This window comes from Nesoenas mayeri (assembly GCF_963082525.1).
Source record: "Nesoenas mayeri genome assembly, chromosome: 17".
Classification (NCBI taxonomy): Eukaryota; Metazoa; Chordata; class Aves; order Columbiformes; family Columbidae; genus Nesoenas; species Nesoenas mayeri.
Genome location: NC_137565.1, coordinates 7,837,444 through 7,859,041, shown reverse-complemented (window position 1 = coordinate 7,859,041; position 21,598 = coordinate 7,837,444). Strand labels below are relative to the sequence as shown.

The 21,598-nt window shown below is 39.2% G+C and overlaps 2 protein-coding genes across 5 annotated transcripts; one reads left to right on the top strand and one right to left on the bottom strand.

Moving 5' to 3' along the window:
- Positions 1-37: 37 nt before the first annotated feature.
- On the bottom strand, positions 38-7,455 carry UFD1 (ubiquitin recognition factor in ER associated degradation 1). Of its 3 annotated transcripts, none has more exons than XM_080355277.1 (12): positions 7,092-7,273; positions 6,736-6,868; positions 5,985-6,017; positions 5,048-5,169; positions 4,566-4,696; positions 4,081-4,153; positions 3,305-3,373; positions 2,711-2,776; positions 2,378-2,425; positions 1,927-2,015; positions 1,089-1,170; positions 38-685 (listed from the first exon to the last, which is right to left on the bottom strand). In XM_080355277.1, the coding sequence occupies exons 2-12, from the start codon at positions 6,854-6,856 to the stop codon at positions 611-613; spliced, it is 909 nt and encodes a 302-aa protein (XP_080211403.1). In that variant the 5' UTR covers positions 6,857-6,868; positions 7,092-7,273; the 3' UTR covers positions 38-610. The 3 variants fall into 3 exon arrangements, with proteins under 3 accessions (XP_080211403.1, XP_080211401.1, XP_080211402.1); XM_080355275.1 differs by lacking the exon at positions 7,092-7,273 and adding an exon at positions 7,317-7,455 and having other exon boundaries at positions 39-685; XM_080355276.1 differs by lacking the exon at positions 7,092-7,273 and having other exon boundaries at positions 40-685; positions 6,762-6,823.
- A 513-nt stretch (positions 7,456-7,968) lies between these two features.
- On the top strand, positions 7,969-20,072 carry CDC45 (cell division cycle 45; the record flags this gene model as incomplete). 2 transcript variants are annotated; one of them, XM_080355056.1, is made up of 18 exons in its annotated part: positions 7,969-8,019; positions 9,360-9,419; positions 9,714-9,806; positions 10,155-10,292; positions 10,864-11,007; positions 12,106-12,161; positions 12,770-12,818; positions 13,313-13,374; positions 13,741-13,791; positions 14,548-14,667; positions 15,040-15,171; positions 15,264-15,362; positions 16,676-16,837; positions 17,039-17,177; positions 17,525-17,608; positions 18,794-18,912; positions 19,368-19,444; positions 20,008-20,072. In XM_080355056.1, the coding sequence occupies 18 exons, from the start codon at positions 7,969-7,971 to the stop codon at positions 20,070-20,072; spliced, it is 1,701 nt and encodes a 566-aa protein (XP_080211182.1). The 2 variants fall into 2 exon arrangements, with proteins under 2 accessions (XP_080211182.1, XP_080211183.1); XM_080355057.1 differs by lacking the exon at positions 10,155-10,292.
- Between the last annotated feature and the right edge of the window lie 1,526 nt (positions 20,073-21,598).

Below are 21,598 nucleotides of genomic sequence, written 5' to 3'. Positions count from 1 at the left end.
CAGAGCTTTGTACTCCCTCCCCCGTACCCACTGGGTCTCACCTCTCCCTACACGTGCCATTAAATTGCTACAGTATGTTACTGTATCTGAACTAGTAAAAGGCATGTTATTAATTATAAATATAAAAAGCAATTACAGGGGGATTGCTTAGAATGATTTATAATCCAAAACCTGAAGCTAAGATCAAGTTAGCCTTCATTTGCACCACACCGAAAAGCTTACCCAGAATTGTGGCAAAATACATATAGAGGGAGGAAAATATCAAGCACAGAGCAACATGAAACCATAATCGCTCAGGGTATAAAAGGGATGGATGTAGTCTAAGAACCAGACGTTTTAGTAAGGTAGGCCTCCTTGGTTTTACTCCTCAGGTTTATCTGAGATCTACTTTCCCCTCCTCACAACACAAAACTCCCTCAGAATTCCTAGAGCTTAATTTTCAACAGAAAATTCAGACAGTCTGACAGCTCCAGTTTTAAATGCAAAACCAAAACCAGTAGAAGTGTTCTTGTGTTGCAAAATGATCTCTCCTCTCAATTGCAATAACTAAGATCCAATATGCTGCAATTGTTATTTTATTTTCCTCCTAACTGACTAAAGGTACCACAATTTAGGGTTTTCTTCCCTTCTTGCGCAGGGACTGGCCTTCTCCTGAAAAGGCAATAAACCGACTTCCAGATTCATCCTGGAAAAAGAGAGGAAAAACAACAACTTGTTACTTCTTTGCTCGCTGCTTTTATGTGATGAAAGCTGAACAGTCATTGAAAAGAACATTCCATCAGAGCAGCAACTGACTGCAGACATTTCACATCCTTAATCTACATAATAACCACTTTCTTCCTGGAAATAAAACACGAGCATTCCAAGGATGCACGGGCTTGTTAAACTTCTATCAGGCCAATCCTTTTACATCAGCAAACAAGGATAGTAGAGGTTGCTTTCACTTATCTTAAATGACATTTAATTACTACCACTTTTTAAGAGAAGTACACTGAAAAATCAAGTATGGAAAGAGGAACCACAAACTTGGACAATAGTTCTAATGTTCTAATTCTGTGCAAAATTGGGAAGGATCCAACTTTATTTACCTCTTCGACTTTCTTAACTTGTGGACGAGAGTTTCTAATGAATGTGATTCTACCAATCTTGAAGTCATAGTTGGGTATTCCTCTGGAAAAGAGTAAAAATATTATGAAAAAAGTTTTCTAGCTACCATCCAACTGAGAGACCTATTTTATGTCTGTCAGTATTGTACCAACTCTAGCTGTGAGTTTTCATTACCAAATAATTCTGGAGTTACACCACCTGATTATTTTCTGAAGGTAGGCACACATTGCATGAAGTAAATAACCTGGAGCTACTGTAGAAGCTCGGCCGTGGGCATGATTCCACATAGCCCATGGTTTCCCAGGGCCATGGACATGCTTTTCCACAAGAGCTGAAGTTTTATTGTAATGAGCATAAATGATAGGACACTACAGGAACTATATCCCTGCACACTTCTGCTAAGTCTGAATTTAGAAGTTTCCTTCTCAGAAAAACACAACAAAACAAACCCCACACAAAACCAAACCCACACATCTTGGCTTTGGTTATTGACACAACTCAAAAAGATTTTACTCTGTGCCAAATTTCACTTCAGAAAATTGGCAGGGTTCTGTCCGTAACTCAATCCAGCCCTGCCTAGACCTGCTCCCTCTCCCTGCTTGTCTTCTGCAGAACCAGAGCTGATTCAGAGTTTTGGCAAAATAGGATCTGCACCTTAAGTAGTCAGAAACATCACAGTCAGTCTAGAAGATTATAGACTATTTATCTTCTAAATGCATACTCGTGATGAAATTAGCTTGTTTATATTGCTTCAGAAAAAAAAAATTCCACTCAAACATTGATCCTTCACTTGCTGACAAGTGAATAAAACATCCATACCTTCGAATGTCTCCTGGTTTAATTGGTGATGGACTGGGCTCAACACCTTTCTTCTTGCCATCCAATCTGTTCCCAGAACCGGAGAATGCCTGTGTATGCACAAGGAGTTTTAAATCTTATACTGGAGAGCACACTGCACAGGGATACTATATTCTGTAAAATCTTTGTATCATTTTTTGTTTAGTTCTTTGATTCAGCATGTTTCTTTTTAGTACATATAACAAGCTGATGAACCTGGGTGTATGCATGTTACAGTCTCCCGTTTATAGGTCACCTCTTTAAGGGCAGCAAGTCATATGATACGGCTGCAAGCACCACAAAACATTCGCAGATACTTGCCAGTTAAATGAACAGCACCTCTAAGAACAGATACTAATATTTTGCAGTCGTTGGAACAACTTTCCCTCACCATTTTACAACATTCAGAAAACAGGAGAAATAGGGGACTTACACGAAATCCCATGTCACTCACATATCCACTATGGTCTGCTTCAACATCCTGTGAGGGAAAAACCAATGACTTAGTTGTGTTCATGTTGTGACATGCAGAACACATGAAAACAGTTCCACCTATTTCTGATGGAACAAAACTAGAGTAATCCATTTCTGAAATCAACAGTTGGCGAACGCCCATCTCCTAAGTAACACAAGCAAAAGTGTTCGTTAATTTTAGTCTCAAGAAAATTTTCCAGGAAAAAAGAAATCATGTTGACACTCGCTGCTCCATCACAAGCAAGGCTGAACGCTAGAGAATGCATTTTTGAAGAAAAGAAGTTTAACTTACTGTGGTCTCTTCATGTTGTGCACTTCTTTCTGGTTCTTTGTACCCCAAAGGAGCATCAAAATCCACCTATTTACATAAGAAGAATGAAAATAAGCATGACTGATATTTTTCTTTCAATCATAAGCTTTATACTACTATTCTTCAAAATGGCACAAACTATCACTTTATTTTGATCTAGAAAGAACTGAGGTTTGCTTGTTAAACATTTGACTCAGAACCGAAAAGACTAAGACTCCCAGGAATGAGTCTCAGCGTGTAAATGAAACAGAGCAGTAAAACTGCACCCCACAATATCACTGGAGTTTGGATCAAGCCAAGGCTGTTAAATAAAACTCAGATTATAAAATACGTTGAACGTAAACATTAAACTAGGCACTGCAGTCACTTGATAGTACATGAAGTGCAGCTCAAGACTAGAGATGTGCTTACAAAGGTACATGGTGTACTCTCAAACGAATCACCTTCCCTATCCCATCCAATTTTACCTTTCCTGCAGCAGAGGTGCTTGGTGTGCAGCGCTATCACTGACACAGGTGCCCTCTCCTTTGGGGAGGACACAGTGAAAGCAGATGTTCACCATCAGCTTTAACTTACATTCATATCGCATTCTATGATGGACACAGCCTTGTCCGGCTTGGTCTCCATTACCCGGAGCTCATAGATCTGAAAGAGTAACAAATATTTTAAGATTGCACATGAAAGAGCTCAACTTATACAGAAGAAAAGCATATGTAAACCTTTCCCTTCAGATACGTTCAATAAAATGGAAATAAGTGCTCTTTAGGTTGAGGACTGGATACTGCCAGGTGTCTAAAGAACATAAGAGCAAAGATTTTTAACTTAGAAGACTGCTACATGCTGGAGCTAGAGAACCTACCTTTTACTGTACCTTGCTGTACTATTACTGTACCTTAATCTGCATTTTTGAAAGCAAATAATGAATTTAGCATAAGTTCTGTCCCTTGACTTGTAAAAACATCAACAGCACAAAAGTTTATTTTCTCATGAGTCAGAAAACAGTTTAAACAGTAGCTCAGGAGAAGACTTAACCGATCTCTTTTTTCCTCCAACAGAAAAATTGTGAAATCTACCATCTGAGATTACTTGTCCACAATACTGCTCATCTCTGTGCCGGACATTGGTGCTAAAACAATCAACAACTGAGCTTAGTCTACAACCCCAGGCTATCAAAAGTGCACGTGCTGCCAAAAATACTCATCTATAAAATCTACTCACAAGATGTAGTCAAAGTACTTACGTGGTCACAATATACTGAAACACAGTGTACTTTCTTACATGGAGCAGAATTTATTTCCTTAAACTGACGGTACCCAAATGAAAAGTGCATGGACAGGTGTTGTATACGGTACCTTTTCATTGTAGTTGATGGCAATGACATCCCCAGTAGTTAGACAAGCGAAGTTTCTCAATGCATTTTCTAATCTTTGGAGTATGTTAAAGAGGAAATGTTACCAATGCAACATCAAACCTTTAACGTCACTACATTTTAAAACTCTGATACTTGGCCTGTCAAAGATAGTTCAAAAGTCATCAGAACTTTAGAAAACCTTTTAGTAAACGTTGAGGTGTAGAAGTTTTTGAAAAGAACACTCCAACTCATTGGACTTTAGGCCAAGATTCGTACTTCTTCATTTCAGGCTACATTTTGTGCCAGCAGTTTGCAACATCTCTGTACATAAACTCTCCTTCTTTTTTATTTTCAGAAGGAGCGGTAGTTATCTACTACTGGAAGAGTATGAGCCACATCTGAAAAACTGGCTCTGCTTCCTTATTCCAATTTGGGGGGGGGGGGGGGAACTTTTGTCCCCTGCTCCATAATTGATAGGAAGGATACACAGCTTTGGGATTGGTGATGTCAAGAAAATCCGGACTCTGTGGCTGAAATTTTGAGTAAGTAGCAACTTGAAGGTTAACACTCTCCACTTGTACCAGGCCTCCCTCTTCCAGCAGCAAGTTCTGCATCATCTGCAAGAATGAAAACAAATACAAATCACTATTAACAAGACAAATGTTTCTAATTCTCTTTCCTTGCATATACGTATTTTCACTGGGGTCACCATCTTCCCTGAATTGCACCAGTTTACCATGTTTTAATTTCAGGATGAAGAGTCAGGTGCATCCTAAAAACCAGCCTGCTTTGCTTGCTTAGTTACTAATTCCCATGGAGGGAAGCCTGAGTTGTGACTGAAAGCTGCTGTAGGAATATGACTAGCAAAGACACACGCTTTCAGGAAACATTCCACCTCTTTAATATTAAGCTGGCAACACAACAATCCTACTCTTCAGGTTTGGACAGTTCAGTACGAGACAACTTACCCAGTGTGGAAGGTAACATATGCCCTCATCAGCCACAAACTCAAGCACTCCACAGTGTGTCATTCGGTCTGAATTTTTATTGGTCAGCTTAAACAGCATTGGATATGTAATATTAAGTCGGCCTGGTGAGAGGGGAGAAAAAGGTTTACTTGCTAAAAGCCACTAGTGCATTTCTGCAGCTTTCAGAGATCAAACTTTAGCAAAAGAATGGGTCAGACTGTAGGAGAGGCTCCTCCTCACACCAATATTCCAACTCCTCAAAACTACAAATCCAGGAGAGAATGCAGATACATGAATACTGTATTGCCATTGCATGTAGAGCTTTAAATGCCTCTCCAACATTTCCCCAAGTTCAAAGATGAGCAAGCAGCAGTGATTATCAGAAGAATATATTATTGTTATGTCCTTGTGCTATTATCAGTTAGCTCCTACCTAACGAATTGCAGCATGCCCTGCCTATTTTAAAATTAAATCCTGAATTAACTGATTTCTCAAAGAAACTCTAAGGCTAAAACTCTGCAGAGGGGACACCCTCAGTTAAAAAGGCCAATAACTGAATCAATAGTATAAATGGTGTTTATCTTTATTCCCCATTTCAAAGTTAATTTTCACTTATTCTGTCTTTAAAACAAATTTTGCTTCAGACAACAGAGTCCAGAACAAGCAGGTTGAGATTAAGAATGTACTAGATTAACTGTAACCATTATACTGAATACGCTATTAATAGTTAATAAACACTGATTCCTGCCTCGGGTAGCCCAACACTTCAGATGTCTGAAGACAGACAGGTCCCATTAATTCTGACAGACAAAATACTTCCAAATAATTTTTTTTTAAACTAACTAGTCTCATATTGTCTGTTTAAATCAGCTTTTAATAGATAGCTAAAATACTGCTTGTATTTCTAATGTTATTCCTGAACAAAAAATTCACTTACTGAGTTGATCCAAAGCTGATGGTGGCATAATTACTGCAGAAATGAGTAAGAAGGTAAGATTAGGAAAAGTATGACTGTACAAAGAAAACATAACATACATTTTCATCATTATTTTCTCTAAAATCTCCTCTAAAATGCAGGAGATTCTGAAGTCTTCTCTAAATTAATTGTTGAGCCAGAGCTCAGTAATGACAAGTACACCTGCTAGCATGGAGGTTTAGAAACTAATCAGAAAAAAAAAATAAATAAGGTTTTACAATACCTAGTACTAATGAAAATGTTTCCTAAAGGCAATTTTATATGTTTGGGCTTATATGTGCTCTTAAATAGAATCCATCTCAAAACAACACAGCCTGAAAATTACGTTGGCCAATCTATTCTCTTTGTTCAAGTTAAGTGACATGGGGGGGGGGCAGAAAAAAAAGAGTCCTTAATCATAGACTTCCAGAGGTTATAATAGATCAAAGATTTTAACAAGAGACTTCAGAAGAATGTCTTTTTCTAATGCTCATAAAGCAGGACTCACTTGTTAAGTTGTTTTGGGTTTTTTTTAATTACAAAGTAATACAATAAAAGATGAACCCTCCCCTTCCGCCTTAAGCCCCACCCAGGAGCTCTTCTACCTCCAGCCACAAACCCCACAGAGGTCCCAGCCCGTTCCACTGCATCCCGGGCCAAGAGCTGGAGCATTTGACACTATTCACAAACACTCTTCCGACAGGTTATTAGTCAAAATAAAACAGGCACATACTCTTCCCGCCTTTCTCCACATCTGACCTGTCATTAGGCCCGGCAAGCATGGACACCGAGAAGCAGCGGTACTGGGTTGAGAAGCGGTTCTGGAAAACCCGAGGGATGGGGTGATCGAACATATTAAAAGAGAACTGGGGGGAAAAGAAGAGAAAAAAAAAAACCACAAAGAGAAGAGTGAATCAACAGGATTCCTACAGCACACCCCCGTGTTACAGCGCTCGCTGCAGTGTCCCCAGGTTCCACTGAACCTGCGCACCGGAGCCGGGCGGACGCTGCCCCAGCCCGGCGGTGCCCCCGGGTCCCACACAGGATTCGCGGGGAGGCAGAAAATGGAAGCGGCACTTCCAGACCCGCCTTAAAGCGCGGCTTGGCCGAGCAGCCAGACCCCCGGCACGGGCGGCGCTTCGCGAGGCCGCCGCCGGCAGCCCGGCGCAGCCCGGCGCAGCCCGGCACAGCCCGGCACAGCCCGGCACCCCGCACCGGCCTCCCTACCCGCCCGCTTCCAACACGGGCCCCGCCGCTGCCGGTGGGCCGCCCGCCGTGACTCGGCACTTCCCCCGGCCGCCCCCTGGGCCTCACCATGGCGGCGGCTGCTGAGGCGCAGAGCGGCGGCGCTCGAGCTCCCCACAGGAACCGGCGGGCACTGCCGGGCGGGCTGGGCCGGGCCGCGTTCCCTCCTGACGGGCTCCGGCCGCCGCCACGGGCCCCACCCCACAGCCCTGCCTCGCCCAGCGTGCCGCGCGGCGCCCGCCTCCCAGGCGGCCATTTCGTGTGAGGGCGGAAGCCGAGATCTCGCACCTGACGATGTGGCCTCTGAGGAACGCTTTTCTGGTAGCTCGGCCCTTCTTCAGGCACAGAGGGTTGATAGGACCCCGCTCGCCTCTTCATCAGACTCACGTAAATAGCAAATCAAACAACTCGCCCGTAGCAAAGATGGCAGATATGGCAACAAAAGCCACCACGGTGCTTCCGGCTGAAATACTCCTGGGATTGGCCAGCTCCATGTGTCACGACTGCCTTTTCCCAATCCCATTGGCGAAGACCCGGAAAGGGTTGGGCAGCTAGCCCAATCCGTTCTGCGACGGAGGGGCAGTCGCTCTTCCATTGGCCAGCGCGCCGTGATGAGCAGACCAATGGGAAGCGGCGCTGATTTGGCGCCCAGTTTGAGGGGGGGTGGCCGGTGGCCGCCGCTGTTTCCCCGCCGCGGCCCCGCCGCCCTTGCGCTGCCGCGATGTTCATCTCCGACTGCCGCCGGGAGTTTTACGATGTGATTGTCAGCCAGGTGCGGGCCGCGACCGGGGAGCGGGTGGGGTCACCCCGGGCATCCCGGCGGCGGGCGGAGCTGTCTCCCCTCAGGCGGCTCCCGGCGGGGCTGCTGCTTTTTCCGCCGCCTCACGGAGCAGGGTTGGTGTCGGGGCGGCCTTGGCTCTGCCGCCGGCTGACGCGCTCCGGGAGTCCTGGGGCCGCGGCGCTGTGGTGCTGCGCCTCCTGGGCTGCTGGGTTCGGGGAAGGCGGCGGGAGCGGTGCAGTCAGGGACGTAACCCCCCGGGCCGCTTTGAGGGGGTGTAAAAAATATCATTCCTACAGTCGCCCCGGGATGTAAAAATATAACGGGGATATGGTGGGAGAGCACACATGACTGGAATGTGGTCATGGATGGCTGTGTCCTTTTCAGGAAAGACAGGCCAGCCAGGTGTGGTGGTGGAGTTGCTCTTTATGGGAGAGAGCAGCTACAATGTATTGAGTATTGTCCAGGCACAGATGAGGAGCGAGTTGAGAGTCTATGGGTGAAAATTAAGGGGCAGGCTGGCAGGAGTGATACTGTTGTGGGTGTCTATTATAGGCCACCAGATCAGAGTGAGGAAGTTGATGAGGCCTCTACAGACAGCTGAGAGCAGCCTCACAGTCACAGGCCCTGGTTGTGGTGGGGGATTTGAACTTCCCTGATGTTTGTTGGAAGGACTACTCGGCCGGCCAGCCACAGTCTAGGGAGGTTCTTCCAGTGCCTTGACGATAACTTTCTGATGCAAAGGGTGGAGGAGCCGACTAGAAGAGGTGCACTGCTGGACCTCATCCTCACTAACAAGGAGGGTCTGGTTGAAGCAGTAAAGGCTGAGGGCTGACTTGGTTGCAGTGACCATGAATTGAAAATTCTGTGATTCTGTGAATGTCCTTCCCGAGCGTGTCTGCAGCATAGGAAACGTGACCCAAAGTTGCGTTGCTTCTATTTTTGCTACAGATTTTTTTTAGTCAAAACTGTTCCAGATGCCATGCTGAAAACGTAGGCCTTTCTGGATGTGATCAGAAGGGTTACAGGGCTGAGCAGCTTTGAACATTCAAACCTATGTGCTGCTCATGGGAGTCTGAATAATTATATTTCTTCATAGCAGGTGATTTATTTTGGGTATGTGGAGTTGTTATTTGTTCATACGTACAGGGATTCAAATTGGTTGATTTTGGTTGCAATGTCCATTCAGAAGCAATCCTCATTTGTACTTGTAAAGATCTCTACCTAAATGTCTCATTTCTGGTCTCATAGTGATCTATGCATTTCATGTACCAACGCATCAACTTTTGTGCCTATGTTAATATATTAATACTGTTATGCTGTTATTTTTGCAGCGTGTTCTTCTTCTCGTTGCTTCGGATGTTGATGCATTATGTGCTTGTAAAATACTTCAAGTAAGTCTTTGTTCATTATCACTGTAGGCTAACAGTAAAAGAAAAAATGCCTTGGGAGCCTTTAATAGTTTTGGACTGGGGAAAAGGTGCAGGTTTGATCTGCTTTAATAACTTATTTTTTCCATGAGTTATGACACTGAAAACTGGGAAGTCATAGTCCTAAAGTTCATGTAGTTTGTCATTTGGGATGTCTTTGAGATAAAGATTTGTATGAAATAGGATTATAGCACGGTACAGTACTGTAGAAGATGTTATTCCCCTCGCCTTTGCTAACAACTCTTTGCTTCCTTTCAGGCTCTGTTTCAATGTGATCACGTGCAATATACCCTCGTCCCAGTATCTGGGTGGCAAGAACTTGAAACTGCCTTTCTTGAGCATAAAGATCAGGTGAAATAATACTGGCAATTTTTTAAGTTGCAGCTAATCTTGTATAGACAGGCAATTCTTCCCTTTCCCCAACTTAAAATGTCAGCACTTAAACTTAAACTTATTATTATTATTATTATTCGTTACCTCAAAACAGTGGTTAAAATTTAATATACCAGTAACAAACTTCTGAAGTTTTTTACATCAGCTCAAACTAATGTGTTATAGTTTTGATAGATTCAAATTAAGTTTCTACACGTTTTGAGATATAAGATATAGTTTTGTGAAGGTGTTTTCAGTCTTCTGTGCTGCCCTCTAATTGAAATAAAAAGCTTTTTTTGTTTGTTTTGTGTTTGCTTTTGATTGCAGTTCAAATATTTTGTTCTTATTAACTGTGGTGCCAATGTTGACCTTCTGGAGATCTTGCAGCCTGAAGAAGACACTTTTTTTTTTGTATGTGATAGCCACAGACCTATCAATGTAGTAAATGTTTACAATGACACACAGGTAAACTAAGCTATTCTTTCATAATAAAAATCTTTGCACAATGTGGTGGTGGGTCATGTAGCGCTTTTCTGTGTTTTGCAAAACTGTTTCCAGTGTTAGCTGGTAGGTAAGGAAGCAGTATTAATGGATATTTGCAATAGTAATTAGAAGAAAATGTCTTCTCAGTAGTAAAATATATACTGTTAGCAGTGTGATAGTTGTCAGTAGTAAGAACCTGTTAGTCCTGTTGCTATAAATCAAACTACTGCAAATCAAAGGACAAACATCCTCCAAAATATAACTTTTATTGTACCTCAAATTCTAGCAAACCTCGAATTTGAGTCTTAAGCACAAATTGTTTGACAACATGCCTGCAACAAGCATAAAAATGACAACTCTGTCAGTAATTCTGTAACAAAATAGCACATTTACTCTTATTGTGTACAAATAAGTATGGTCTCTGTGTTAAAAAGCATTATTTTTGTTATACCAGGAACTGATCAAAGCCAAAATTAATGTTTAGTTTAGTTTCTCAAAATATCTGGAGTATTCTCATTTTAATCACTAAATAAGGTACTTTTTTTCATGCTAGATTAAGCTGTTAGTTAAACAAGATGATGATCTTGGTGTTCCTGCTTATGATGATATCTTCAGAGATGATGAGGATGAAGAAGAGGACTCAGAGGATGAAAGTGAGGGATCAGAACCTTCAGAGAAACGCAGACGTTTTGAAGAGGTGTGTTTCTGCTGCTTTGTTGTGAAAAGGAGGAAAATAAAACAGTTAATACATATACTGTACATCATCACAATAATTACATTTCAGTTTAAAAATTAAGTTCTGTTTGATCACAAATTCAAGTGTAGGGTTTATAAATAATCTACTACAGCTAGCAGAGTTTCACATACTCAAAGGGTGTGTTTATCTGAACTGCACAGGAATATTTTCTCCTTATCAAAACAGGTTTTGAACTTGACTATGCTTAATGCTGTCTTTGTGTCACCAGTGAACTGAAGGATCTATTTCCGATTAGGTGCTATGGGCTTTTCCGCCTAGCAAAACAACTTACTTAGAAACATTTTTTTAAAATAGAAGTTTGAAAAGATGAAAGGTCACAAATAATTTAGTAATACATTTTGTCTGTCCTCGTAGAAGTAAACAAAAGTATATTATGATTAAGACCCTCCTCCCCCAAAAAATCTGGCATATGTTAATAGTATTTGTAGCATATTTTCTATTTATACAATGCAGAGAACCAAAGGCTACCAATATCAAGAGTCAATTAATTGTTAAGACATTCTAAAATTTAATATTAATACTGTATTTTTTTCTACTAACCAATGAAGGGTACTAGCTTAGGAAAAGCTAGTATCAGAAATTCAAAGGAAAATCTATAAATAGTATACACAAAAGCTATTTTTTAACCTGCTAAGTATTGCACAAATATATTTATTTATTTGAGTTTTCAATCTGATTATGCTATTTAAGGATAAATATACAATGCCCTCTTTCTGGTCTTAATTTTTTTTATTTTTTATCAGTATAATTACTACATAAAATGGTAGGATGCAGTGTTGATACTGCTGAAAATACTGTGTAATAGGCCTCTTATTTGTGAAGATGAGCTAAACAAATATTAGCACAGAATGATGCTGTGACTTTATAGAGTGTGTGCCTTGGAAAATAGTTGATAATACTTTTCCTCTTAAGTGCTGTTGATGGGAATAATTCTTCTTGTAAGTATTTTAAATGAAGACTCAGTCATTAAAGTATCTGGATAGGTGCTAAACTACTAGAATATTTTTTTAGCTTATTAACATCCAAATTAATTTACAGGACATAATAGAGAGAACAATGAAAAGGCGACAAAGGCGAGAGTGGGAGGCACGCAGGTGGGGTTTGTTTTTTATTTTTCCTTTTATGTTTTATGTATGTCTCATTCTTTGATTAAAAGCTCTTTGACAATACAAAAACATGGTACCATTCTGGTCGATTTGCAAAATATTTTAGTTCTAGCTATTCAGAAAGTGGAGAGGGATATTTATTATATAAAAATAAAATGTTTAAATGGAGGATTATTGTAATTTATAAATTTGTGTTGCAATATGAACAGTGCTGCAGTTTGAAGTAGCTGTAGTATTCTTATCTTGTCTGTCTTAAGGTGAAATCTGTGCATTTGTTTTCTTTCTTTACAGTCCCATTATTGTCAATAGGAATGAGCAGGAACAAATCAAATAAGAAAATGGGATCTGCAGAATCAATTATTTAATATTTTTTTCCTTTTTACTCTATGAGTATGTTTCAGAGTAGTTGCTACATTTCTTCTAAAATCTAATTAGCTTGCAGAAAAAAAATGTAGCCCAAGTTTGTGGTTCTCTTTTTTAAATTGTGAAAATGAAATTTAAATATTATTTCACAATTCAAGGCTTATATTTTGAGTTGGATTCAATGACCAGTTCACCACTTAGTCACATGTGTTGGGTTTTTCTTCCCTTTTTAGACGAGAAATTCTTTTTGATTATGAGCAGTATGAGTATCATGGGACCTCAGTAAGTATAACCTCACTTGCTATAAAAACACAAGGTGCCAATGTAAAAGAAATGGGATAATATCCTACGTTATAATTATTTAATCCAATATTATATTTATCAAATGATATTATTCATTAAAATAAAATGGTCATATCTTGTTATTGTTATGTTTTATTGATAAGACGTAGGGAGCCTGTTTGCCTTTCAGAGTTCTCAAGTGTCAGGATATTTCAAGAATAATACTTAAGACACAGAACTTTCTCTCATTGACCTTTCTCTCATTTGGCCCCTTTGATTATTTTTGTATTTTGTCAGGTGTTACTTCATATATAATGCAAATTGACAGAACTGTATAAAATATTCTTTCTACACTGGCAGATTGTCAAACTCAACTGTGATTTCTAGAGCTTTAGTGACATGCTAGTATTCGGCACATTTAACTATGTTTTATTTCTTAAAACAGGTGAGAGTTTTGTGTTCATTTATCCTCTTTTTGTTTTTCCATTATATAGTCTGCAATGGTGATGTTTGACCTGGCATGGATAATGTCTAAAGATTTGAACGACATGTTGTGGTATGTTTTCATTAACATTTTTCATAGAGGCTAGGAGCTTGATCTGAGAGTATAAAAAGGCAAGATTTCCCAAAAATATTTGATTTCAGTATAAAGTTCCAGTTTATTTCCCAAGTCAATATATGTCTTGAATTGGAGGGCACGTCTGTGTAAATTAATTAGAAGCAACCGACAGATTTTGCATGGGTAAAGACAGGATGGTACTGTGTGTGTATGTCTGCTCAATAGGGAATTCTAGGTACAGCTGGTGAACACTGTTTCTCGCTTCTTCTTTTACATACTTAGAGGGTTAAATATAATATGCTCTACTGGTATATATTTCATTTTAAATTTTTTATTTATTTCTTTTCTCCTCCCCAATTTTAGGTGGGCTATTGTTGGCCTAACAGATCAGTGGATTCAAGATAAAATCACTCAGTAAGAATAATCTTTTAATTTATCTTTATTACTTTTCTTTTTCTTAAGAGTAACTAATAGCAATTCAAAGAGATCAGGAAACATATGGGAATTAATATAATACAAGATAATTAATAAACAGTGCCATTAAATATTTTAATAAATGAATGAGATCTGATGCCTTCCAAAACCAGGAATATACATCAGAAAGATCTGTATTTTCCTTTTCTACTATTTAGAAATTTTACGTCTTATCTTTATTTTTTCACAAAATTATAAAGCAATCCCTTTTGATCTGGGAAGAAATGGTGTTTAATAGTAATTTTTGTAAATATGACCTTGACACAGTTTTATAAAAGGAAAAAAGTTCTGTATGTTCTGTATCCTTCAACTTCCTTTCTAATTTTTTTTTCTCACTTCGTATTTTGTTCTAAATACCATCAGAATTCTAGTAGTACATGTATAGACCTTAATTCTGGTGGTTTATTGTTGGTAATACATGAATGTCCTTAAGGAGATAAATGTAATAAGTAACTAATTTCAGACTATCTGTCTCTCTGTGTTGGTTTTATTTTTGCTTCAGTTGCCTGGGTGTGTGGCTGAATATAGAAAGAACATTATTTAACAAGTTGGGGTTTTTTAAAAAAAAACGTGTCTGCAGTTGTCATGCTGCTGACTGGCCAGTGTGTGAACTTTAGGAAGGATTTTTGTGTTCTCATAATCAATAACAAAAAAACATTTGAATAAAGTGAAGTGACAAATTTGTTTTTGTTTAAGAATGAAGTATGTGACAGATATTGGAATCCTACAGCGTCACGTGTCTCGCCATAATCACCGCAACGAGGACGAAGAAAATTCTCTGTCAATCGATTGCATGCGAATAGCGTTTGAATATGAGTATCCTTGCGTAAGATCTGGAAAAGCCAAACTTCACCCGGTTGGTGAACCGCAATTGAGTTTATATGTAGGGTAAAAAAATCCCAAGCTTCTCCACTGAGAATGGAATTAAATGGAAGTTTAAACGGTTTGTTGAACGTGAATGTAGCTTATGTAGCTTCAGTTCAGCTTAACCTTCCCAAATTAGTTACAAGTCAGTGTTGCTCATCTTGTGTTACGTGCACCTGTAGCACATAACTGTATCTTACGGAGTAGAGAGATACAAAATACAAGGGCAGATGAAGACTTATACACTAGTTAGAGAGTTCTGTTAGTATTTGTAACATCAAATGATATTTGTGTTTATAATTATTTTCCTTAATTCCTGTTCAGTCTGCGCCTGGCGCTTTATCAGCACTGGTCTCTGTATGAAAGTCTCTGTAACACTTCATACACCTCCGCCAGCCTGAAGCTTTGGTCCGTACAAGGACAGAAGAGGCTCCACGAGTTTTTGGCTGACATGGGGTGAGTTATAAAAATCTGGATCTTTATTAAAAGATCATTTTTTTCAATGAGCTGTGGAAAAATATCAATATATTTTTTCCTTCTGTTTCTAGCTTGCCTTTGAAGCAAGTGAAACAGAAGTTTAATTCCATGGACGTGTCTTTGAAAGAAAATCTTCGGGAAATGATTGAAGAATCTGCAAACAAGTTTGGGTAAATTGTTTTAAATACAAAGTGCTTTATCTAAAAATAATTTTCAATTAAGTTCCAATGTTTGGAGTTCAGGATCTGCTGTGGCAGGAACAGAATTGCTAGCAGAATTTCAACCGTGGACTTCAGCAGGGCAAACTTTGGCCTTTTCAGGCAATTGCTAGGGGAAATCCCATGGTCAAGGCTGCTTGAAGGTAAAGGGGCCCAAGAGAGTTGCTTAGTGTTCAGGGACTGCTTCTACCGGGCACAAGATCAGAGCATCCCGACACGTAGGAAGTCAAGGAAGAGAGCCAGGAGACCTGCGTGGTTAAACAGGGAGCTGCTGGGTAAGCTCAAGTGGAAGAGGAGAGTTTATAGCTCATGGAAGGAGGGGGTGGCCACTTGGGGAGAATATAAGGCTGTTGTCAGAGGGTGTAGGGAGGCAACTAGGAAAGCTAAGACCTCTTTAGAATTAAACCTGGCGAGAGGGGTCAAAGACAACAGAAAGAGCTTTTTCCGGTACATGGCAGATAAAACTAACACCAGAGGCAATGTAGGCCCACTGATGAACAAGGTGGGTGCCCGCGTGGCAGAAGATACTGAGAAGACAGAATTACTGAATGCCTACTCTGCTGGAGGCTGTCCTGAGGAGCCCCGTAGCACTGAGGCCCCAGAGGAAGGCAGGACAACAACAACAGCAACAAAGATGATGAAGGGAGTGGAGCATCTCCCGTATGAGGAAAGGCTGGGGGATCTGGGTCTCTTTAGCTTGGAGAAGAGAAGACTGAGGGGTGGCCTTATTAATGTTTACAAATATATAAAGGGTGAGTGTCACGAGGGTGGAGCCAGGCTCTCCTCGGTGACAACCAATGATAGGACAAGGGGTAATGGGTTCAAACTGGAACACAAGAGGTTCCACTTAAATTTGAGAAGAAACTTCTTCTCAGTGAGTGTGGCAGACATTGGCCCAGGCTGCCCAGGGAGGTTGTGGAGTCTCCTACTCTGGAGACATTCAAATCCCACCTGGACACCTTCCTGTGTAGCCTCATCTAAGTGTTCCTGCTCCATGGGGGGATTGGACTAGATGATCTTTTGAGGTCCCTTCCAATCTCTAACATTCTGTGATTCTATGATTCTGGTTTTGTGTGAAGAGAATGTAACATATTGTTTTAAAAATATGTTTTTTAGATTGACAGTAATATTAGGCCTGTTGCAAATGTTAGGGTATGATTTGTCTTCATGTTCTTAACATCAATATATTGAGGAGATGGCTTGTCAGTGTTGATAATAATGTTGATAATGTTAATAATCTTTGCTGGTTTTACCTCATTTTGCAGAATGAAGGATTTAAGAGTTCAGACCTTCAGCATTCACTTTGGCTTTAAGAACAAGTTCTCAGCAAGTGATATAGTTTATGCAACAGCTTCTCTCATGGAGAATATAGAGAAAGAGGGACCCGAAACAACTAATTTCATTAAAGCTTTGGACAGTCTGTCCAGGTACTGAAAACATGTCTCTTCATTATTTTAAAATTTTATTTAGGGAACATGGAATACATATCTAAAAGACACATTGATACTTCATAAGTCATTGAAGAAAAATCAAAATATCACTGCAAATAGTGTTTAGAGAGGTCTCACTTTTGTGTGAAAAGCTTTATTTTTATGTGAAAGTGTTTAATTTTGTTCTTTCTCTTGCAGGGGTAACCTGGACAAACTGCACCAAGGACTGGCCCTAGCCAAAAAGCAGTTACGTGCCATCCAGCAGACAGTAGCCAGCTGTATTTGCACCAACCTTGTGATTTCTCAGGGGCCCTTTCTCTATTGCTCTCTCATGGAGGTCAGAATTCTAGTTTTTGGCTGTTTCATAGTTGAATAACACTGTTTTCTGAACTGCTTAACTTGTGAAGAATGGCTCTGTCAGAAAGAACCTATTCATCTATGCTGTGCTGTTCTCTGATGGGTCAATATTGACATGTACTCTGAACTTCTCAAGAATCTGTCCTCTCAAAGAGCAGAGGGATTCACTTCAAAGCCAGGTGGGCGAGATGAAACTCCTATATTGTAATGGTTCTTGTTAGTCTTCTCAGAGCCACACAAAACTTTTAGACTTTTCAGTAGATATTAAAATTAAATGAGTGGAACAATCATTCTTGGATTGTAATTGAAATAATTCTTCTTTTCTAGGGCACACCAGATGTGAAACTGTTTTCCAAACCAGTGTCTCTGTGCCTGCTTAGTAAATACTTACTCAAATCGTTTGTTTGCTCTGTAAGTAAATCAAAAGTTTTTGACTAACTAACTTCTGGCCTGTGTAGTAGCTATCATTCTGTTGGATACTTGCAGCTGATTATTAAAAACATTACATGTAAATCTTAGTAATGTTTTTCTGCTAATTGGTTGGACAATTTTAGCACATTTGTGAATGCTGCTTTAGGAAAGGTATCTGTCTGGGAGACTTCATAACATTAGGAAGTGTTTTCATTACTAAGATACTTATGGTCTAAAATCTTCGTGTAAGTTTTGAGGAAGCGTATCACTAAATATGTACTTTGAAAAGTTAACCTGACACAAAACCAGCAATATTACAGGACTGGTAACGGTTATCTAAAGATTTCTATGTCTGTTTAAATAAAATCCTCTAATCTTTATAATTAACATAACTGAAATTATATTGCATTTATATTTTGAGCTATTAATTACACAATTCAGATAAAAAATAGGTTTTAAGATTGAGAAGTCTCTTCGCAGTGAGTACTTCCTAATTTGTAGATGAAATTTATGGTGGTCCACCCTTGTTGGATTGCATCTCTCTGTCCCCATTTTGAAAGCTAGACATGATGGAAAACTGTTCTGCCACTAGGAGCAGGACAGCATTTTTAACTCTCACTGTGAAACATTTACCTTAAGAACAGAACACTTTAAGCAAACTTCTATTTCATTTACTTAAGAGACTAAAAATGACAAAATCTTCATAATTACTTTTGGATTTAATTAAATTACAAAATTTGTTAACGTTACGGCTTACTGCTGCACAACAATATGACAGAGGACAATAATTTCTAGTGAAAACTATCAATATTTTGTCTGTTGTATTTCAACATACAATTATTACTGCAAAAGTTAAGCCCTGTCCAAGTTTTTAGATACCATACCTCCAGCTGTTTTTTAAAGAGCTTTTTTATTTACTGTAAACCATATCTTGTCTGTCTGTATAATTGTGCTAAATGGAATGTGCTAAAATGGAATGCAAAATTCAGAGAAAAATTGAAATGTCTGTTGGACCTTAAAGTGACTTTTACTGGGGATTAAGAGATAATGTAAAGAAACCACCTTCTGTTGAGCTGCATTTTAGCTGTATGTTTAGATGAATATTTGTAACAGTAGCTCACATGGGGAGCTGAAACTAAACTGTTTCCTGAGTTCGCTCTAACAAAGAGGCTTTCTGATTTCCAGACAAAAAACAAGCGTTGTAAATTGCTGCCGCTGATAATGGCCGCACCAATGGATGTCGAACAGGGAACTGTGATCATGGTGGGGATTCCTCCAGAGACAGAAAGCTCTGACAAAAAGAAGTAAGCACATTGTTTAAAAGTTCTTAGTAGAAGTTATCTATAGACTTTTTCTGTCTCTGAAGAAAATATCTCTCATGTATGTATTTAATACTGAATACATTGAATTTCATCCTTCTTAAAAAGATACTTTTTGTATGAGGTACACAGGAGATATTCTGAGAGATGATACAGATGTTCCTCGCTTTCCCTGCAAGTTTTTTTTGCTCCCTCTTTAGCAATTTCCTTATCTTAAAAGAGAGAAATAGTTCACTACAGGACCCACGACTTCATTTCTTAAAGCCTGCAATGTTAAGATTTTTGCACTTGAGTAAGTGAGGTGTATGCTGAACATATGGCATGTGAAAAACCTCTGGAAGACATTTTCTGCTGTCAGCAAGGAAAGCAGTTCCATCCTTCTACTTTAGTAAACGTTTCCTTTTCTGTAATGCTCATTGGTATTTCTGTTCATCTTATAGCTTTTTCGGAAGAGCATTTGAGAAAGCTGCAGACAGTACCAATTCTAGGACTTTACACAACCATTTTGACATGTCAAGTGAGTAAATGCTGCCAATCACTTATTTCATTCACCAAACAGTCCTTTAGGGGTCAGTGTTTACGCAGCCTCCATAAAACCTAATGACTGTAGGCAATATATTCATTTGTGTATGTCGTAGATGCAAACATCTAGGGACCGTATGTGATACACTATTCCTGAGTCTGGTACAAACACGTTATTTGTGATTCTTTTTCTAACTGCTATGTTGTTGTGCAGAAATCATGAACTACAGAGCAGAGGCTTGCGTATCTTTTTGACACAAGCTGCGTTTTGCATGGCATAATGATTTTCATATGTGCATTTAAGTTAAAAATCTGTGAGGTTATCTGAGGGGGATTTATATTTAGCAGCCAAACCAGGTATGGTATAGATGTTATGAGATGCATTCTTTACTGTCTGTTTCAAAAATTAGATGCTTATGCAATGAGATTTGCCTGTCTTTGTATGTCCTTACTAAAGAGGCCGTTTTTAGTAATAACATACTTATGAATACTTCAAGTGTGACATCTAGTATATCTTTCAGTTATTTGCATCTTGTAACAAAACATTTCACATTTTAGTAATTGAACTGAAAACAGAAGACCGGAGCAAATTTCTGGATGCACTCATTTCTCTCTTGTCCTAATGGTAAGACAGTGTAAGGAGAATTAATTCAAAAATTAATTACAAATCAAGTTAGTAATCAAATTACATTTGTATATTATCTGTAGAATGTTCTAAGAAAATGTGTCAATTTCTAGTGAAAATATACATTGAATATAAGAATTTCTTACAAAGACAATTGTTTTTCTTTTGGGGAGGAAGCAGACAAGGTACAAGCAGAGTATTTTTTTTTTTTCTCCTGAAGAGATTTATTTATAATAAGTTTTGTAATCCGTAAGCTTCTCTTCCATTGTTCTTCACTTTCTGTGGGAAAGGGGCAGCTGTTTGTATTGTGAAAGAAATGGAGATATTAGCTAATCGTAGTTGATACTCAGTTACTGATTTTTAATTATGATGGCTTTTTTGAGCTCAGGATGGAATCTTGGCCATAGCAGTCCCATTCTTTGACGTTAATGAGGAATATGCATTTTTCTTTCACAGTGAAGAATGTAGCCTATGTTAGTGTATAGTTTTTATCTGGAATAAAGATGGGGATATAAGACTTCATTTGTAGTTGCAACTATTAGCTTCACATGAGTTTTAAAGCTACTTTAGAGTAAGACAGTTTTTACCGTAGATCTGATGAGACTGTCAAATTGTTGCCATTGTCTTCAAATATTCCCTGCTTTTCAGTGGTGATGAACTATTTTAACTGGTTTGTGTGTGTGTTCATTCTGCAGTGGTGGGTGGGGATAGCTTGCTGTCTCCCAGAGAAGAAGCCAAAGTCTAAATTATTTTGTAAGGTCTGTTTGGACAATCTATCAGACTGTTTGAAAGTATATAAAGTACCTCCTGGCTTTTTCATGCCTAGATAAAGATTTGGTCTTTAATATTAATGTGAGGTAATCTCACAAGATTATCTTTATATATGTGAAAGCAGAGGAGTAAGAGGAAGGCTTTAGCAACAGTCTATGAATGTTGGTAGTCCTAGAAAAATGACGATATGACTTATTTTATCCAATGAGTATCAAAGCTTCACCTTCTTTTGCCTTCCATTCACCCGGAAGTTTGAAGCAGTGGGTCAGTAGCTGCAGTTGTTGTTTGTTAGGCAGCAGTATCATGCATGGCTTCCAAGATTTCTACGTCTGTTTGTTACCTTCTTTAAGCTCTGACTACCAACTGTTTCTGATTGTTTTCTGTCCTTGTTACACAGTGGTGCTTTTTGGCTCCTTGTGCTTGAAGCTGAGGAATGGATGCTCTGAAATTATTTTGGATGTTCCAAAGTTCATGGTGCTGCAACTGGGATGTGTCGTCTTGCTTTGTCTTAAATGTACCGGTACAGGCCTGGACTGTTGTTTTTATGCCTCTTTGGAGGTCAAGAGAATTTTAACCCTAGCACACAGATATTGAACACTTCTTTATACAGATCTGTCTAAAGGTGAAAGGTGTCAACTAGGAGTATTTGCAAATAGGACTTGTATTTGTCAAACCTGCTTTTGTCAGTAGATGTGCTCCTGTGATGTTTAGTTCTTGGCTAATAACAAAAACAGGTTTGGAAGAAGATCTGTA

Bases quoted from the DNA above. Each gene is read 5' to 3' on its own strand.
- UFD1 (XM_080355275.1), bottom strand. The intron at 4,697-5,047 runs GTAAGTTGTCTC...TCATTCTTGCAG, and splicing joins TATGTTACCTTCCACACTGG to ATGATGCAGAACTTGCTGCT. The intron at 2,016-2,377 runs GTAAGTCCCCTA...GTGCATACACAG, and splicing joins TGAGTGACATGGGATTTCGT to GCATTCTCCGGTTCTGGGAA.